The sequence below is a fragment of the Artibeus jamaicensis genome, unplaced genomic scaffold, assembly GCF_021234435.1.
Source record: "Artibeus jamaicensis isolate MK-2021 breed Jamaican fruit bat unplaced genomic scaffold, CSHL_Jam_final contig_519, whole genome shotgun sequence".
Lineage (NCBI taxonomy): Eukaryota > Metazoa > Chordata > Mammalia > Chiroptera > Phyllostomidae > Artibeus > Artibeus jamaicensis.
This window is the reverse complement of record NW_026521871.1, coordinates 57,373,360-57,388,861: the sequence shown is the minus strand read 5'-3', so window position 1 is coordinate 57,388,861 and position 15,502 is coordinate 57,373,360. Positions and strand designations below refer to the sequence as shown.

Sequence of the window (15,502 nt, the reverse complement as noted above, 5' to 3'; positions counted from 1 at the left end):
GGTTGTGGGCGCCAAGAGGTGCCCTCCTCCATACCTGCTGCTCTGCCGAAGTCACGCCATGTCATGGGCTCTTATCTTCTTTAACTTCTGCTCTTACCTCTCGTTAACCATGCATGCATTATCTGATGTGTTTCAGCCGTAAATGTGCTTACCCGTACCGCACCGAATTTCAGCCTCGCATGTGGAAGAAAACACCGTGGGCGACAATGCACCAAGTCGCCCACCCGGGGATTGTCTCTTCTCCCTCCTGAGCAGTTTCAGGAACAATGTGTGGCACCTGTGATAAGCCGCCCCTCGCCAGGGAGGAGGGGCGTTGAGAGCCTGGTGCCAAAGTGTAAAAAGTACTAAATAAGGCACACATCCTGGTGATGCGCACGTGAATGTGTGCAAGCACCCCAAATGAAGATGAGATTGCCCAGCGACATAGCCATGATTCACAGCGTGCAAGATGACAGGCTTAACCATTTTGGGTTGATTTGCTTTGATTTCAGAATTACTATTTCTGAAGATGGTAGCCTCAGAATCATCAACGTGACGAAGGCCGACGCTGGGAGCTACACCTGTGTGGCCACCAACCACTTCGGCACCGCGAGCAGCACCGGGAACCTGGCGGTGAAAGGTACGTGCGCGCCCGCGCATGCGCACGGAGGTGCATCTCTAGTGACTGGCATGGGGTGGCGGCGCCGTCACGTGGGTATGCACGGACGCGGCACCGCTTAGGTCAGCACGCACAGGCGCCACTGTCAGCCGAGTGACTCCTTGAGGCCCCGAGGCCCCAGTGTGTGATTAACAGCCGCGAGCTAAGTGCAGGCCGCGGGCGCGATGGGAGGGCGGTCTTGTTCCGTAATCGTCCGGCCTGTTGCAGGTTTGTAACCGATGTCGTCGTCCTCGGCGGCCCTTTGGGCACATTTCTCTCCAGCCTCTGCAGATTCGAAATCCATGTCCAGAAACGCTGTGCTGACAAATTTAAAACCCGCGACTCGGATGCTATTTTCAGCAAACCGTGTTTCAGCCACGGCATTGACGATCTATGATGGCACCCCCGGTTCCTCGGAGCGATGGGGGTGGGTCATCGTGCTGGTACCTACGGGGCTTCGCTGGCCTCCCAGCCGACCGGTCACTTTTGAGGACCAGCGGTCTCCCGCGCCCCGCGTGTGTCCTGGCGCTCCCGGCTCAGCACGCGGTGGGAGTCTGCGCCCTGCACCCCGGGTGGGTGGGCGGGGCCGAGGCCCGGGAGGGGCGGGGCTTTCGTGTGCGCGTTGCTTGGTTTCTGTCACTTCGTTTCACCCTCCTCTCAGGACGTGTGAGTGAAGGGGTCTCGACGGTGACCTGAGTGAGGGTCACGCAGCCCCGGGTGGGACCTTCTGAGCGTTGCCAGCCGCGGAAGCGGAGGTTTGCCCAGGATCCCAGGGTCCGTGTTCTCCTTGGTTCTGCTGCTACGTGGGGTCGTCTTCACGCGCTTTCTTCCTTCTCTGCGCCAGGTGGTGGTGGCCACGTCGCACCCCCCTTCTTGTCACGTAGCGCCCCCTGTGAAGGAAGATAGCCCACTGCAGAGAAGAATGTCCAGAAGAGGATAGGGGCCGCAGTTTTAAGTTAAAGAGGAACATTGAGGGTCACCTGGTTACATGTGCGAGGGTTGTTGGAGAGCCCCTGCCGTTTGGGGAAGGCTTTCATCATATGCGCGGGCGCCCGTGCAGGTGCCCCCGGGAGCCCCGGGCTCGGATGCACATCTGTGTTCGCAACGCCTGCGGACACCTCGGCCCACAAATCGGCCCACCAATGGTTCCCTCTGAGTGGCAGCCCGCATGCTCGCCCCGCCTCGCAGGGCCAGGCAGGGGTAGGTGCGGCGACCTTTGTGAAACCCGCCTCAGGCGGGAGGTCTCCGCTCGAGTAGGCTCCTGAGCTGCCGAGCGAGGCCCCGGGGTCAGAGCTGGTCCAGGTCACCGAGTGCGCATTAGTTGCGGAGGTGGGAATGGAAACGGCCAGCAGTCCTCGGGGGCAGTAGAGGCGTGGGGCTCCCAGCTGGGGTGTCTGGCTCGGAAGCGCCTTTCTCCCATTTTACAGGCTCTGTGACCGTGGACAGGTGACCAGCCCTGGTGGGGCAGGGTAACAACGTGGGTGCAATGACTTGTGGTTGTAATGGGACATTTCACCTAAAATGCCCTGTGCTGTGCTTGAGTGAGATCATGTGTTATGTTACAGAACGACATGCTAGTGACTTTGTAGTGGAAGAGTTGGCGATGAAATGGGGGCATTATCTGTGCCCGACCCTGAGTCACTAGCTGTTACTGTTTTAATAAAATGGCAGTTCTTTCACCTCAAATCACAGCGAATCAGGTGTTTAGGAAACATCCTCTCCTGGCGTGTGAGACTCAGCGGAGGGAAGTGCACCTCGGAAAGAAACGGCTGAACTTAGAAAGCACGCGTGGACTTTTTCCACGCGGGAACAGGTGACATCCTGCCTTCAGTGATCACCCTCATCAGCCGACTCCCTCAGCTGCCAAGGGAGCGGGCAGAGAGGAAGTCCTGTTTCTGTCTGAGTCCGTGTCCCAGCCACCCCTGCAGCGCCCCCATCACGCAGCTGCTGCCAGCCACCCAGCCTCGCAGCCACGCAGCCTCGAAGCCTCGCAACCCCGCTGCATCACAGCCCTGCAGCCCCGTAGCTTCACACCATGCAGCCCCACAGTATCACAGCCTCGCACCCACGCAGCCCAGCGGCCTCATGGCCCAGCGGCGCCATGTGCGCAGCAGGTGCCGAATCCCGGCGCTGGGTGCCCGGTGATGAAACAGGCCACAGTCATCTCGTGCTTCCGGTGGGAAAAAAAGGTGCAAAGACAGTAGCTTGTACCTGTTTTAAGAAACAAAATACTTCATTTCTTACCTCCTTGTAAAGTGTAAACAGTGCTTCTCCAACAACACCGTGAGAGATCGTTATAGACAGTCTGTAGCTAAACTGGTTTTTTAAATAAATTTCTTTCAGTGTGCATTAGGAAAATGCTGGTTTTCCATTCATGGCAAGGATTTTTAAAAATCTCCTTTAAAAACATAGTTTAGTAAAGAAGGGAGTCAGTTTACAGAAAAGTGCTAAGTACACATTGTCACGAGAGGGTCTGCAGAGTCGTGAGGACAGTACATGACCATTGGGAAGCAGGACTTGGCAGCGACTTTCGATGACCTTTGGGAAGGACCTAGAGGGATGTGTGACTGGCCAGCCCACCCCACAGACGCTGGGCCCGTATTTGGCTGAGGCACTGGGACCACTTTGAGACTGAAATCTCCCAAAAGGAGGTAAAGGGAAGGGCTGAGCAGGTAGAGCCAGGTGGCTGTGCCAGCAGGTGGCAGAGGTGAGCAGGGACCAGCAGGGATGAGCCGGGATGTGGGGCATCCCGCCCCATGCACTCCGTCTGCCGGCTTCCCGGAAGAGTCCTCTGACTCTCACCTAGCTCCTCTGGACAAAAGGGGCAAAGAAAGACTGGGCTGTAGATGGTCAGGGTGCAAGCTGGGGAGGCCACCACCATGGGCAAGGTCACAGGCCTCGTCGAAGGGTGCAGGTCTCCCGGTACAGTGTCCTGACACCCATCGGCATGAAGGGGAAGGGCCTGTGGGGGTGCACTGGGAAATGCAGTTCAGAAACCTGCCCAGACAGCCGAGAGGCATGGAAACCACTGTGAGCCCCCGTGAACTATGCCATGCACAGACTCCTCGACTGGCTCATCAGTGTTTGAGCCCCGCCCCCCACGCAGGCAGAACAGCTTTTCCCCAAACAGGACCCGGTGCACGGTTTCAACCCGGTTTGGAAACCTGTAGAGGGACCCGCTTGTGCCAGAGAAGGTGATGCTGTGGAACCTGAGAAGGTGCTTGTGCATGTTTTCACCTCCCGGAACGTGTGGGGCGGAGTCGCGGCAAAGGTCAGCCGTCAGAAGACATCGCCTCTGATGCTTCTACAAGCCCAGTGCGCGCCCTCTCCACCCCGCCCCCACCATCGGGACAGAGGCTGAAGATAGTGTCAGCCACGGACGGCCGGGGAGGCCACGGGGAGCACTCGGGGGCAGCAGGGTGACAGCTGGTCTCTGGCAGGCGGCCACCAGATGGCGATGGTTCGGGCTCCGCCTGAGCGAGCCGGCTTCCAGACCACAGACCTCGACGGCCCTCTGGGGCTCTCGATTGTTGTCCAGTCCTAGGACTTCCTACCTTTCACTGATTTCATTTTTCAAGTTAGTTACTTGAGGTTTGGGTCCGACCCCCGAATCCTAACGCAGAGCATACCATCTGGCCTTGAAACGAAGATGGGCTTAGCAGTGATGGGTGCGGTGAGAACGGTGTGGAGGGCCCACCACACGCACGTGCAGCGCTGTCTGGTTATTTCACTTCTGTCTCTGGGTCAGAGCCGAGCAGCCGCTCTGCACAGCTGGGGTCCCGGCTCCACAGTCTTCCGTGACGGGCGGTCCTGGAGAAGGGGAGCTGAGAGCATGTGTCCTGGGTGTGGCTCAGCCAGTAACTGTGATGAGGGTCCCCCCTCCTATTGCTCGCCCACCTCCCCCACCCAAAAGTAAATGAAGGATGTTGAGTTATGGCTGCTGTTACCCTAGTTACCTTGCTGAACTTCATTCAAAATGTCCTCAACCTCATCTGCAGCTGATGGTACCTGACTGCACATGGAGGAGCCCTGTGCTGCCTCCAGGAACTCTGCTGAGCAAGTTCAAGTTCCATAGGGTGCCGAATAGAAACGCCGGTTTCCTAGGGTGCCCCTGCCCTAACACACCTGTGACCTGAACCAGGGGATGGGGAGACCTGGAAGATGCACATGTTTAATAAGCACCTTGTTGTCCTCCATTCACCCCCAGCCAAGTCTGAAAATGCTCCGTTTTTCAGGGGTTGGCAAACCACGGCTCGTGGGCCAAGTCCGGGTGGCCATCTGCTTTTGTGTAGCCCAGGGGCTATGAGGGCTGACTACATGTTTAACTGGTTGACAGGGAAATTTAAAAATAGAGTGTTTTTGGCATGAAATGTCTGAAATTCCTGTTTCAGTTCCGTATGTGCAGCCTTTGTGGGCCCAGCCCCGCCCCTGGCTCGCATGCTGGCTCCGTCCATTGCCTCTGCTGCAGGAGCAGAGTTGGCAGGGCAGAGACGGTGGAACACGCACGTCCCTACTCAGCCCCTTACCAGAAAAAGAAAATTAACCGATCCCTTCTTCTCATAAGCAGTTCCCTTCCCCAGAGAGACCCTCAAAGCGTGGTCCAAGGTGCAGCCCAGCCAGGCGCCCCCTTCCACGGCACCTAGGCCAGAGCTTCTCGTCCTGCTGAGTCCGACTGTGAGCGACTTCTGGCCCAGGACCTCTGCCTCACCCCAGCATCCGAGGGCTGACGTGAGTCAGTGGAAAAGCCAGAGGAGAGGCAGTCGGACCGTTGAGTGAGAGAGGAGACCAATGTGGCGGACGGTGGACGAGAGAGTTTGGTTTGACCCCCCAGGCCTCACACTGCTGGGACCGGAGTGCTGGGCAAGGGAGAGTCTCAGGCACAGCACACACCACCCGGGGGCTTCAGGATGCTCGTCACCTCCTTCTCTCCGCGCTCACCAGCCCAAACCGGCTGGCCCGTTCCCCACTCAGGCCGCACGCCACTCAGGCCGCGGCTTGTACTTGCACCCGCGCATTTCCCGTGAGGCCGTCCTACCTGCGCACTCCACCCTGGTTCATCTGGACGGAACGCGGTGGTTTTCATTCTCACTCTGTTTGCTTAATTTTTGATCTGGTGCGCAGAATTGCTTTCATAATAAGAAAAACTGGTGCTCTGACCGGCTTTGATGGATCAGAGGTCCTCAGTGGGTAGGATGACAGCCTCGGCTGCTCCCGGCCTGGACGGTCCTCTGCTCTCGCTCTTACTCTGGCCAAGGGACCAGGTGCCTGCGGCCTCCTGGACGGCTCAGGGCTCCCTCCCTGCTGCGGTCCGCACCCCTCGCCATCCCGCCCGGTGACGGTCTGCGTTTGGAAGAAAAGATGCCGTCACGCTCACGTGTATGGCAGCCGGAAAGGACATTTGCTCAGTGACACAAAGGGTGTCCACAGCACAGTCACAGGGCAGCGTGCCAAACTCCGCCTGCCACACCTGTTGGACGTGGAGAAGTGTCGGCCTCTGCACGCACAGCGGCGCTGAGCCTTTCTGACTGGAGCGCGAGTGAAAATGTGCGGGGGGCGGCCCGCACCTTCTCGGTGAGATGATCTGGGTCGGACCGTCCAACGTCGGGCCCAGTGGTGACGTCTGGCTGCCCACCCGCAGCAGGACCTGCTTTCTGCACCAGCCCTTACACATGCTTCTACCTAATTAGAGGCCTTCCACTGGAACCAATTATTTCCAGGCGGTAATTAAGGGTCTTTCTAATCAGTTAAATGCAAATTCTGACCCCAGGCACCTGGAGTCAGAAGGGAAGGTTTGCTGTTAGAAGGGCCAAATGCTCGTTACGGTAAGTCCCCTGGTCCAGGGACAGTGGCCAGAACACTTCAAACACGTGATCCTGGTGGACGTGAGACCTGCCGCAGCAGAGGGGGCAGCAGTCAGCCGACGGGGGCAAGTCCTGGGCAGGAGAGCTAATGGCCCCCCTGGCCCTCCCAGTGCTCATGGGGCACGTGCAGCCTGGGACCCCCTTCTCCCAAAGCATGAGGCTGAGGCCTTGCTAAAACAGAGCGTAATCACTTCCCCTGCCAGCCCTGTGAGCCCGAACGAGGGCCACGTAGAGTCAGCAGACAGTTCGCCCTTGGCAGTGGCCATCACGGGTGGAACAACCCCCTTTTAGTCCAAATCTCCCTACAAAGGAGCTGCTTGCCTTTCACAGTGCCGAGACTGGAGTTCACGCCGTCTCCCCCGCCTGCAGCCGGCCCGCCACATCTCCGGCCTCGGTCTAGAAAGCAGATTTGGTTGCTTCACCATTGTCCGTCTCGACACCAGCTCGGCCCCGTCACACAAAGGCCTCTGCGCTGAGGGCAGCTTTGCTGTCTTGCTGTTGGTGTGGAAAACAGACCGTGGGCTAACCAGCCTTTGTGAAAATACCCACCTCACCAGTAGGCAGGGAAGTGCCCATTTAAGCACAGAGCAGTTTGATTTTCTTTTTTTTACTGACGTGTAAGATTGGTGAAAGATCAACATGTAACACGCTTACTGTTGGTGAGAAGATAAGGGAAATGGCGGTGAACAGGTAAACTGGAAGACGTGCAAGCCCGCGCCCAGCGACCCCATCTCTGGGGTTTCCTCCGGAGGGAGCACCCGCTCTGGGACAGACATGCAAACCCGTTCACCACGTCACTGTTTGTCCCGACGAGAAACGCAGCGGCAAGTCAGGGAGCAACACCTGTGGCACTGTCGCGTGTCTGCACGCGAGGTGATTTGCTATGGCACTGGGACCACAGGAAGACCACGGACTGCTGGGAGGCAGAAGCTCAGGCTCCGCGCCGGCCCGGGCTCACCACGGCGTTGTGAGGACGGCCCGGGGCGAGGCCTATAGCCGCATCGGTAATACTGTGTTAGGTAAAGTTTTAACGTGTATGCAGAGCGGGAAAGGCTGGGGGTCCGTAAAAAATGTCCAAGACCCTTATTGTGGACGTGGGAACATACATGTTGGCAAACCAAAATGTTGTAGTTTCCCGTGTAGACCATCTCGAGTTAAAACGAAGACCTCAGGTGACACTTCACCTAGGTGGCCAGACATGACCATCAGAACCGTGCATGCATGCGGACAGTGCCCAAGCCTCCGCCTCCCTTCTGCACCCGGATGGATAACCCCGGCCCACCCGTGACGCCGAACCCGCGAATCTAGGTGCTTTCTCTGAAGGAAAACGGTCCGCTGCTGAGTGAGGTCAATGCTTTATTCCCTGACGAGCGCTTGTCAGTCAAAATAAACGAAACAAACAAAGACTCAGGCAGAAGCTGACCCTTCGGCTCCATCAAACCCGAGGCGTAATCACTTTCTTTCGCGGCAGTTCAAGGAGACTTGTGCCGGGCCGATTCAGTTTAATTGAACGGACTACCACGAGCAGATGATAAGAAGGATATTGAAGATATCCATCTGGCCCCGCACTCCATCCCTCACGGCCGCCGGAGGCCGCGCCCATCGCCTCCTCGCACCTGTTCCACAGTGGCAGTGATTCAGCCCGCTCCTGGAGTGGCGCCGCCCCCCTCAGCAGGGAGTCGATATTAAAAGGCATAGATCTCCAGCCCACCTCCGCCACCGCTTCTGAACACATCCCCAGTGTTATTAAAGTAATATATTTCCCAAGTACGTAAGTGAAAGTCCACCGCTTTCTCATGCACGTCTTCTTCGGGGACATCCGGCGTCTTCCGTCTTGCCCCCGAGCCGCCCCACTGCCGAGGGGCCAAGACGGTTCATGCCCAACTTTTCAGTCCGTCGGACATTTGAAGAGCAGTATGGTTCATCTTCAGCTAGGGAATGTTTGCTTTTTCTGTCACTTCCAAAGCTGAGATGGGTATTAAAAATGGCTAATTGTGTGATAAATAAAAAGGGAAGTGAAGCAAAGCACTCTCATCTTCGTTCCTAAGTATGGGGGCTTCCTGTGGTTCAAGATGGACACCGTGTTGCACAGACGGGTTTTACACGGACGTGCTCTCTGGCACAAATGCACGTTTGTGTTTTCAAGGTGGTCCCGAAGGGGAAGCCTCCCCTGGTCCCAACTCTGGGAAGAATAGTTTGGTCTCTTACAAACCCCGAACCAGAGGAGAAAGGAATGAGGACTCGCCTTCCTCTCCACGCACTCGCTCTGGGGCAGGAGGGCTAGTGCTCCCCTGGGGGACACCCCACCGAGTGGTGACTGGATTGTTCCGTCCGTCCATCCGTCCTAGGCAATCGGATCTGCGTAAACCGGCCCAGAGACACTGGGCCTCTGGGTTATACCCAGAATCCACCCGAGGCGAAAGTGAGCCCCTCAGCACTTCCATCGTCTCTCTGGCGAGCGCCACCTTAGAAAGGTTAGCACGGTCGTCTGTCTCTCTTACGCAGCCCTGGGAAGAGCTCAAGGAGACGCCTGGCTGTGGGAGAGGAAATGGAAGCAGAACCTTTGAGCCTCAGCAGCCTTTTACGTGGCCTCCAGCCGTTCTATAGTCCGTGCGCCCAAGTCCAGGAGAGGATGCTCGGTGAAGATGGGCGCCACTGGCCTGGAAAGTTCCCCAAACTGGAAGACGCGCCATCCACCCCCCCACCCAGGAGCTCTCCCCATTCTTACCCTTCAGTCCCAGCAGCAGTCACATGCAAGACAGCTCGGGCTCTGTCCAGAGGAGCATGACCCAGAGCGCCTAGTGGGTGTGCCTTGTCTCCCCTGGACTTCCCTAAGCCACGCCCACTCCCTTTCTGAGGTTGCAGGTGTCTGTCCCCAAGGGCTTGGCCCCCAGCCGAGGTAGGACATCCAGTCCCCATGCTGTTGGCACTGACACTCCTTAATGGGCAAGGCAGCAGAGTTACCATTACAGAGACCAGTGCAAGTGTGGAGGGGACGCCCTGACACATCCACATACGAGGGCACTGTCCACAGATGCAGAAGGCATGGCCGTTTCCTGCCCTGTGGACACCATGGGCGTCTTTGAAAATGTGTACATCCTGGTCCATCCCCTGGGGACCCCTGCTGCACCAGTCCCCGGGGGTGAGGCCCAGGTGGTGCCATGCTAACCAGGGAGCCCAGGAGATGCCTGCGTGGGGCAGCAGTGTCGGAGGAGAGGGTATCCTTTGTGTTCAGTAGAAGGAGAAATGTTCACATAATTAGTCCATGCAAAAACTGAAACTTGCGCCCTGCTGGTCACTGATGATGTCCAGTTGCAGCTGGACATGAAGCGTCAGATGGGAGCGGTGGTCTGAGTGGCCCGCGGGGCATTCCGAGCCCTTTAGCGTTCTCAGGGCCGACTGCACTGACCAGGCAGGCACATGCCGACCCCTGTGAGCTCCGACTTCCTGTGCGTCTGTGGTTGTGAAAGCATGTCTCCACCCCTGAGCGAAAAAGCCTGCCCCTGGGTGGGACTCTGTCACATCGACTTTATTTTCTCGTTTTAATCTTTCCAGTTCTTTCTCCCAGCATGTGTTTATTCATAATCAGCAGCGCGGTGCGGGTTGAAAAGGTTATTCTGCTAATTATGAGTAGCACAGTCTTAAAATAGAGCCCAATAACAGCATTTCTCCTCCAGTTAATAACATGTTGGGAGTGGAGGGAGTTTGGTAAGCGATGCCTTTGTCCGTCGCCTGAGCTTTGACCCTGGAGACGTGGTCATGGTTGTTGGGCACACAGCTGTCCAGAGTCAGCTTTGTCACCAACACAGCCGACAGCGGAGCCTGTGGGCGGGCATGCGGCGAGAGGGGCTCCCTGCAGCTCCTCGGCCAGGCACCCTGCACCACGGCGGCTCCCGGCTCCTCACTGCAGACCACGTGCAGTCGGGCCAGAGGCGCGCCTCCTGCCCGGTCCAGCTGGAGGTCGGCGCTGCCCTTGCCCAGACTTGGTGGTTGGGCAGCAGCGGGGGAGGGGAGGACAGAGAACAGGGGTGGCGAAAGCCCCCGGCGCACCTCCGTGTCCACTGCAGACCGGAGCCTGCAAACGGGGGGACTCGCACAGCAGACTCGACCTGAACCGCAGCCCAGCTTCGTTTGCCAGCAAGCGTGTGTGATGCCTGTGGACGAGGGCGGTGTTCTGTCAGGTGGCCCAGACCTCGTCATTCCCAGGGTCTTCCGTCTCTGAGTCCCATGTGCCTGACCCCGCCCGGCCCTCTGTGCACAAGCAATGGACACCCAGTAGTCAGTGGATCCCCTCACTCCATGGAAGTGGCTGGCCTTTCAATCACTTCCAATTATGAAACCAGCAAGTAGATGGAAACCGACCGTGTTGGGGACACGAGAAGAGGACCGAGACTGGGGATCCCCGCCATCTCTCCATTTGCAATTCTGCACATGGACCACCCCCCCGTGGGCATTTCTCTGCCGCATCCCTGCGTCATCAGTGGGAATAGAAACTCAGTTATCTGAGTGGACACCAGGCGTCTCGGGGTCAGCCAGTAGTTAATTGGGACAAGGAGGCACAAGCCATTATCTTTGAAAAATCTGAAGCAAATCAAGGCAGGTTGCCACCTCTCACTGGGAAACAAATTAGTACTGTCTGTAGTAAGGCTCTGCCTCCCCCGCTGCTCCCCGGGGGGCCTGGCTGACTGCCTGGGAGCAGGGCGAGGGTGGATCCGGGGCGAGAAAGCGGCGGCCGCAGACATGTCCTCATTTTGATGAATATCTCCTGTGGATTTGACTCCCGTTTGGCTGGCAAGATGTGCTCGGGGCCCCGGCCCCCGAGGGCAGGGTGCCGGCCTCCAGCTGAAGTCATTAGTGGGCCAGGCTGTTTGGGAAAGTCGGCGTCCAAAGGAAAAGCTATACGGCACAGACAAATAGCTCTTCTCTTCGAGGTTCCCCAGCCAGGCTGGGCAGCGTTGCAGCTCTGCTTCAGCACAGAGAGGGCAGGTGGGCGGGCAGGGAAAGTGCTGGGACGGACAGCACGGTGTGTGGGGAAGGCTGCGACCTCCTTTTTCCAGACTGTGAGGGAGGGCTTGCAGGGAAAGAGCCGCCCCGGGGTCCCGGTCCCTGCTCTGCCCCGTTGCCAGATGGGCGTGCTTGAGCATTGTAGCTTGGGCTGTTTTCTGTGTCACCTGCTGTTACTATTTAAGTGAAGGAAGACCCAGTAGCCACCAGGAAATGACACAGGCCACCTCTGTGGCCCAGAACACAGACCACCCTGACTGGCCAGGCAAACAGGAGCCGGTGAAGAAACTGAGGCTGGAAAAGGCCCGCGGCGTGCCCTGGGGGCCCGCCGGCACCCAGCCGCCCGCAGGCCAGAGCTCAGTCTGGGAACTGCATGTCCCACGTTGCTGCCACTCCACCGTCTGCGCCGAGAGGCGTGTGACGAAAACGGAACCACTCCCACCTGGGAGAGAGACTGGGAGAATTAAATGAGAGGGCTCCTGAAAGGACCCACCACAGTACCGTCTGCGGGGCAAACCAAAATCCATCGCAGGCATCGCTGCTGTTGCCCTTTTGGTGCAGATGGGTGGCCACAGCTCAGCTCCAAGTCCCTAGAAGAGCCCTCCGTGAGACCTCTGAGCCGCCCTGCGGCGGCCACCAGGGTGCCGGAGTCAGCGTGGGCGTGACGGGAGTAGGCCCGTGGGAAACGCTTGTCCGGGCACCGCTGGGAGCGAGGCAAGCCCCAGGGCCCAGTGCGCTGGGGGGCCCGCCAGGTGGCCCCAGGGAAGGACACCCGCCACCGGGAGCTCAGCGTCCCCCTCCACAACTGCCTCAGCTGGAAGATGAGGCACCTCTGTTCCCACCCAATGTACTCGCGTGTCCGCTGTTGTTTCTGGCTCGTTTTTTGCCAGTGGGCTTCTGTTTGGTGCTTGGGTTTTGCCAGTGGGCTTCTGTTTGGTGCTTGGTTTTTGCCAGTGGACTTCTGTTTGGTGCTTGGTTTTTGCCAGTGGGCTTCTGTTTGGTGCTTGGGTTTTGCCGGTGGGCTTCTGTTTGGTGCTTGGGTTTTGCCAGTGGGCTTCTGTTTGGTGCTTGGTTTTTGCCAGTGAACTTCTGTTTGGTGCTTGGGTTTTGCCAGTGGGCTTCTGTTTGGTGCTTGGGTTTTGCCGGTGGGCTTCTGTTTGGTGCTTGGGTTTTGCCGGTGGGCTTTGATAAGGTAAATACCCCGAACGTAAGGGCCCTGTGTGTAAGAGAGTGTGTGTGCTTACACACACCCACAGGTGTCCGTATTCCATGTTACTGAATTCCTGTTGTTACCATGATACTGTGAGGTCTCTGGACCCTGTTTCTCTCGGTGACAACCCCCCCTCGCCACCCCACTCCCTGACGTCCCTGTGGCACCGGGGCCTCCGCGTCCCGCGGCAGTCCTCCCCAGCCACCTGTCAGACGTGCCTTCCTGTTGTTCCTTATTGTGGCACCTTATGCATTTCTTCCCCAGCCCTTTCTTAACCTAAACTTACATGTTTGGTGTCCCCTCCTGCACGCAGCATCTGTCACCTTCACGCAGATGCAGCGTGTGCCCGGCGTGCGGCGGGCAGTCTGTGACTGTTGAGTGGTTGTGCGGATGAATGAGCAAGCGAAGGAACGAGCCACACGTGCAGGTCTCCCTCGGTGGCGCATTAGAACGCCCCTAGTCTCACCATCAATTCACGAACTGGCCCCAGTGGGAGCGCCCTGGGAGAACTGTGGAGGAGGTGGGCCTGTGTCTTGTAGCCACCCCCTGTTTTTGCAGAGAAAGGGGGCATGGAGATTGCACCCCCAGGCCGAGGCCCTTCAGCCCTTTTCTTGGGAGAGCAGTTGGGATCCCCCAAGGCCCCAGTTGCTCCCACAGAAGCTCAGCAATTTCTCGCCATGAAAGCACCACCGAGCAGATTGATGAGGAGCAGGCCAGGGACAGTTCGAGGTCCTCCGTGGGGCACAGTGACGGGGATGTGGGCTTTGGTGCCTGCCAGCCAGCCAGCCGTCCTGTCCTCCTGCCCTGTGGACCGGGAACAGGCCCCGTGCGGCAAGCAGCTTCGCTCTCCTCTCCAGGGAGAGCCGTGCCGGGCGTCAGCACAGAGTCCTCTCCGCAGCCCCGGGGGGTCGCAGTTGCCTCCCTGGAGAGCCGAGGCCCTTGTGCTTCTGAGCCCCATCCCGCCGGTGCCCACCGCCCCTGCTGGTGTCTGAGCGCCTGCCAGGCATCTTTCTGCAGCTCCCAAAATGCTCCAACAGCCCAGCTGTGCTCTGGAGCAGCTCCGAGGCCTGACAGGCCCGTGGCTCTCTCCTTGGAAGACGGAAATCATCACTTTGTGTCTGCTTCTTGTTCATGTCGTTCACCCTTGTGCCTGTGTCATAAAGCCCACCGGCCGTGCTCTCGGCGGGCAGAGCTGTTCAGACCTGCGCAGCCTCTTGCTTCGCGCCAGGTCTTGGACAAGCCAGCAGTGCAGGCCCCGAATCCTGGGCTCTGAGGGGAGGTGGCCTGGGCGTGGCTCCGTGCTGCATCTGTGCGTCACCTGCACTTTATCAAGGGGGCAGATTTGAGTTCCCGGACAGCTGATTAAGCCTCTGTAAGGTCGCCATCATTTCCATAATGCCATTGGATTATCCTGTGCTTGATGTCAGCTCTTTTTAACTGACAGCTTACAGAAGGGGGCTGCCCTGGCGCTGCCTGTATTTGTCTGTAACCCTGACCAAAAGGACAGTGTCATTTGTCACATTACCAGCTTCACTGAAAGCATTATGGAAGGGAAGTTGCCTCTTTAAAAACCCGTGTGCGGGAACAATGTTAGGTCAGCTGGCTGGGTGCCTGCTCTCTATTAGGAAGAGGGAATCCCGAGGGGGTGGGGACTGCCGGGTCCTGTCCCTCACACAGGGCAGCACAGAGGTCGGCATGGGACGGAGCTGCGTGAAGGGACAGGTTTGGCGCCAGGCCACTGAGATGGAGCCCCGATGATGTGTGGCCAGGCTGCCATGTGACTCGTCATCCCAGGGGGAGTGAGCAGGGTGCTGTGGAGGGGCTGGGACATCAGGGAGGGACCGGGACTGTCCAGGCAGCGAGTCACACCATTGGGATGCGGATGGGCCCGTGGTGGGCCCTCCCCTGGACTCTGAGTGCCTTTACGTCCCAGTGAAATTAAATGGGATGTAAAGGAACCGCCGCTCCTTGCTCAGCCCTGGAGAAAATGCCTGTTTCCACAGTTAAGATGGCCGCTCCCCCTCGGACCCAAGAGCTGTTCATTCTCGGGGAGGGTGGTCTTCCCTCGGGCAGAGGCAGCTTCTGTCCACCCGGGACCCTTGCTCACCGTCAGTTATGGGCCCCACGAGTGCCTCCTGCCCGGACCTCGGTACCGGGGATCAGGCGTCCGGCAGAGCCTGCTGTGCCCTAAGGACTGTCGGGCGACCGGCGAGAGACCTGCCTGCAGCATTTCCACCTGGCACGGGTCTCCGAGGAGAGCACACAGGTCAGAGGCGGAGTTGTGGAGACGCGGTGACAGCGGCCACAGAAGCGGGGTTTCTGCACTGAGGAGAGTCGAGAGGGAAGGTGGACAGCATCCCCCCGCCATTCAGAGGGCGGGACTATTGGAACGTGCAGCGCTGCGGTCCCAAGCCGGGCTGCGGACCCCCCTACCGCCCAACGCCCACCTCCCCCGCCCCTCCCCAGCTTCGGAGTGGGGGGCGGTTCGCCCTCAGAAAGTGGGAACGAACGGCACTGCCCCTCCGCCTCGTGCGCAGCCTCCCGTGAGGTGGCTTCGTGCAGGGACCCGGTACAGCCACAGGGCTCGGCCCTTCTGGGGGCAGCCAGCTACACGGCCGTGAGGCAGGACACCCGCCGACCAGGGTCGCACCCCGTCCGCCACTTGCTAATCAGGAGACCTCACGCCCCTGCGCACCGAGTGCCCTGCTGCTGCCCGGCCCCCCGTGTCCATGAACCCTGGCTCCGGCCAGACAGGCAGCACACAGTCATGGCCACGGCCGTGGGGGAGCA

General features: G+C 58.7%; 1 protein-coding gene across 1 annotated transcript in view; it reads left to right on the top strand.

Moving 5' to 3' along the window:
• Positions 1–15,502, top strand: part of LOC119036728 (contactin-4) — a 392,180-nt gene that overhangs the window by 341,899 nt on the left and 34,779 nt on the right. Inside the window, exon 12 of the mRNA XM_053668956.1 lies at positions 492–619. Within this exon, the coding sequence (XP_053524931.1) occupies positions 492–619 (128 nt within the window). The remainder of the gene's footprint in view (positions 1–491; positions 620–15,502) is intronic.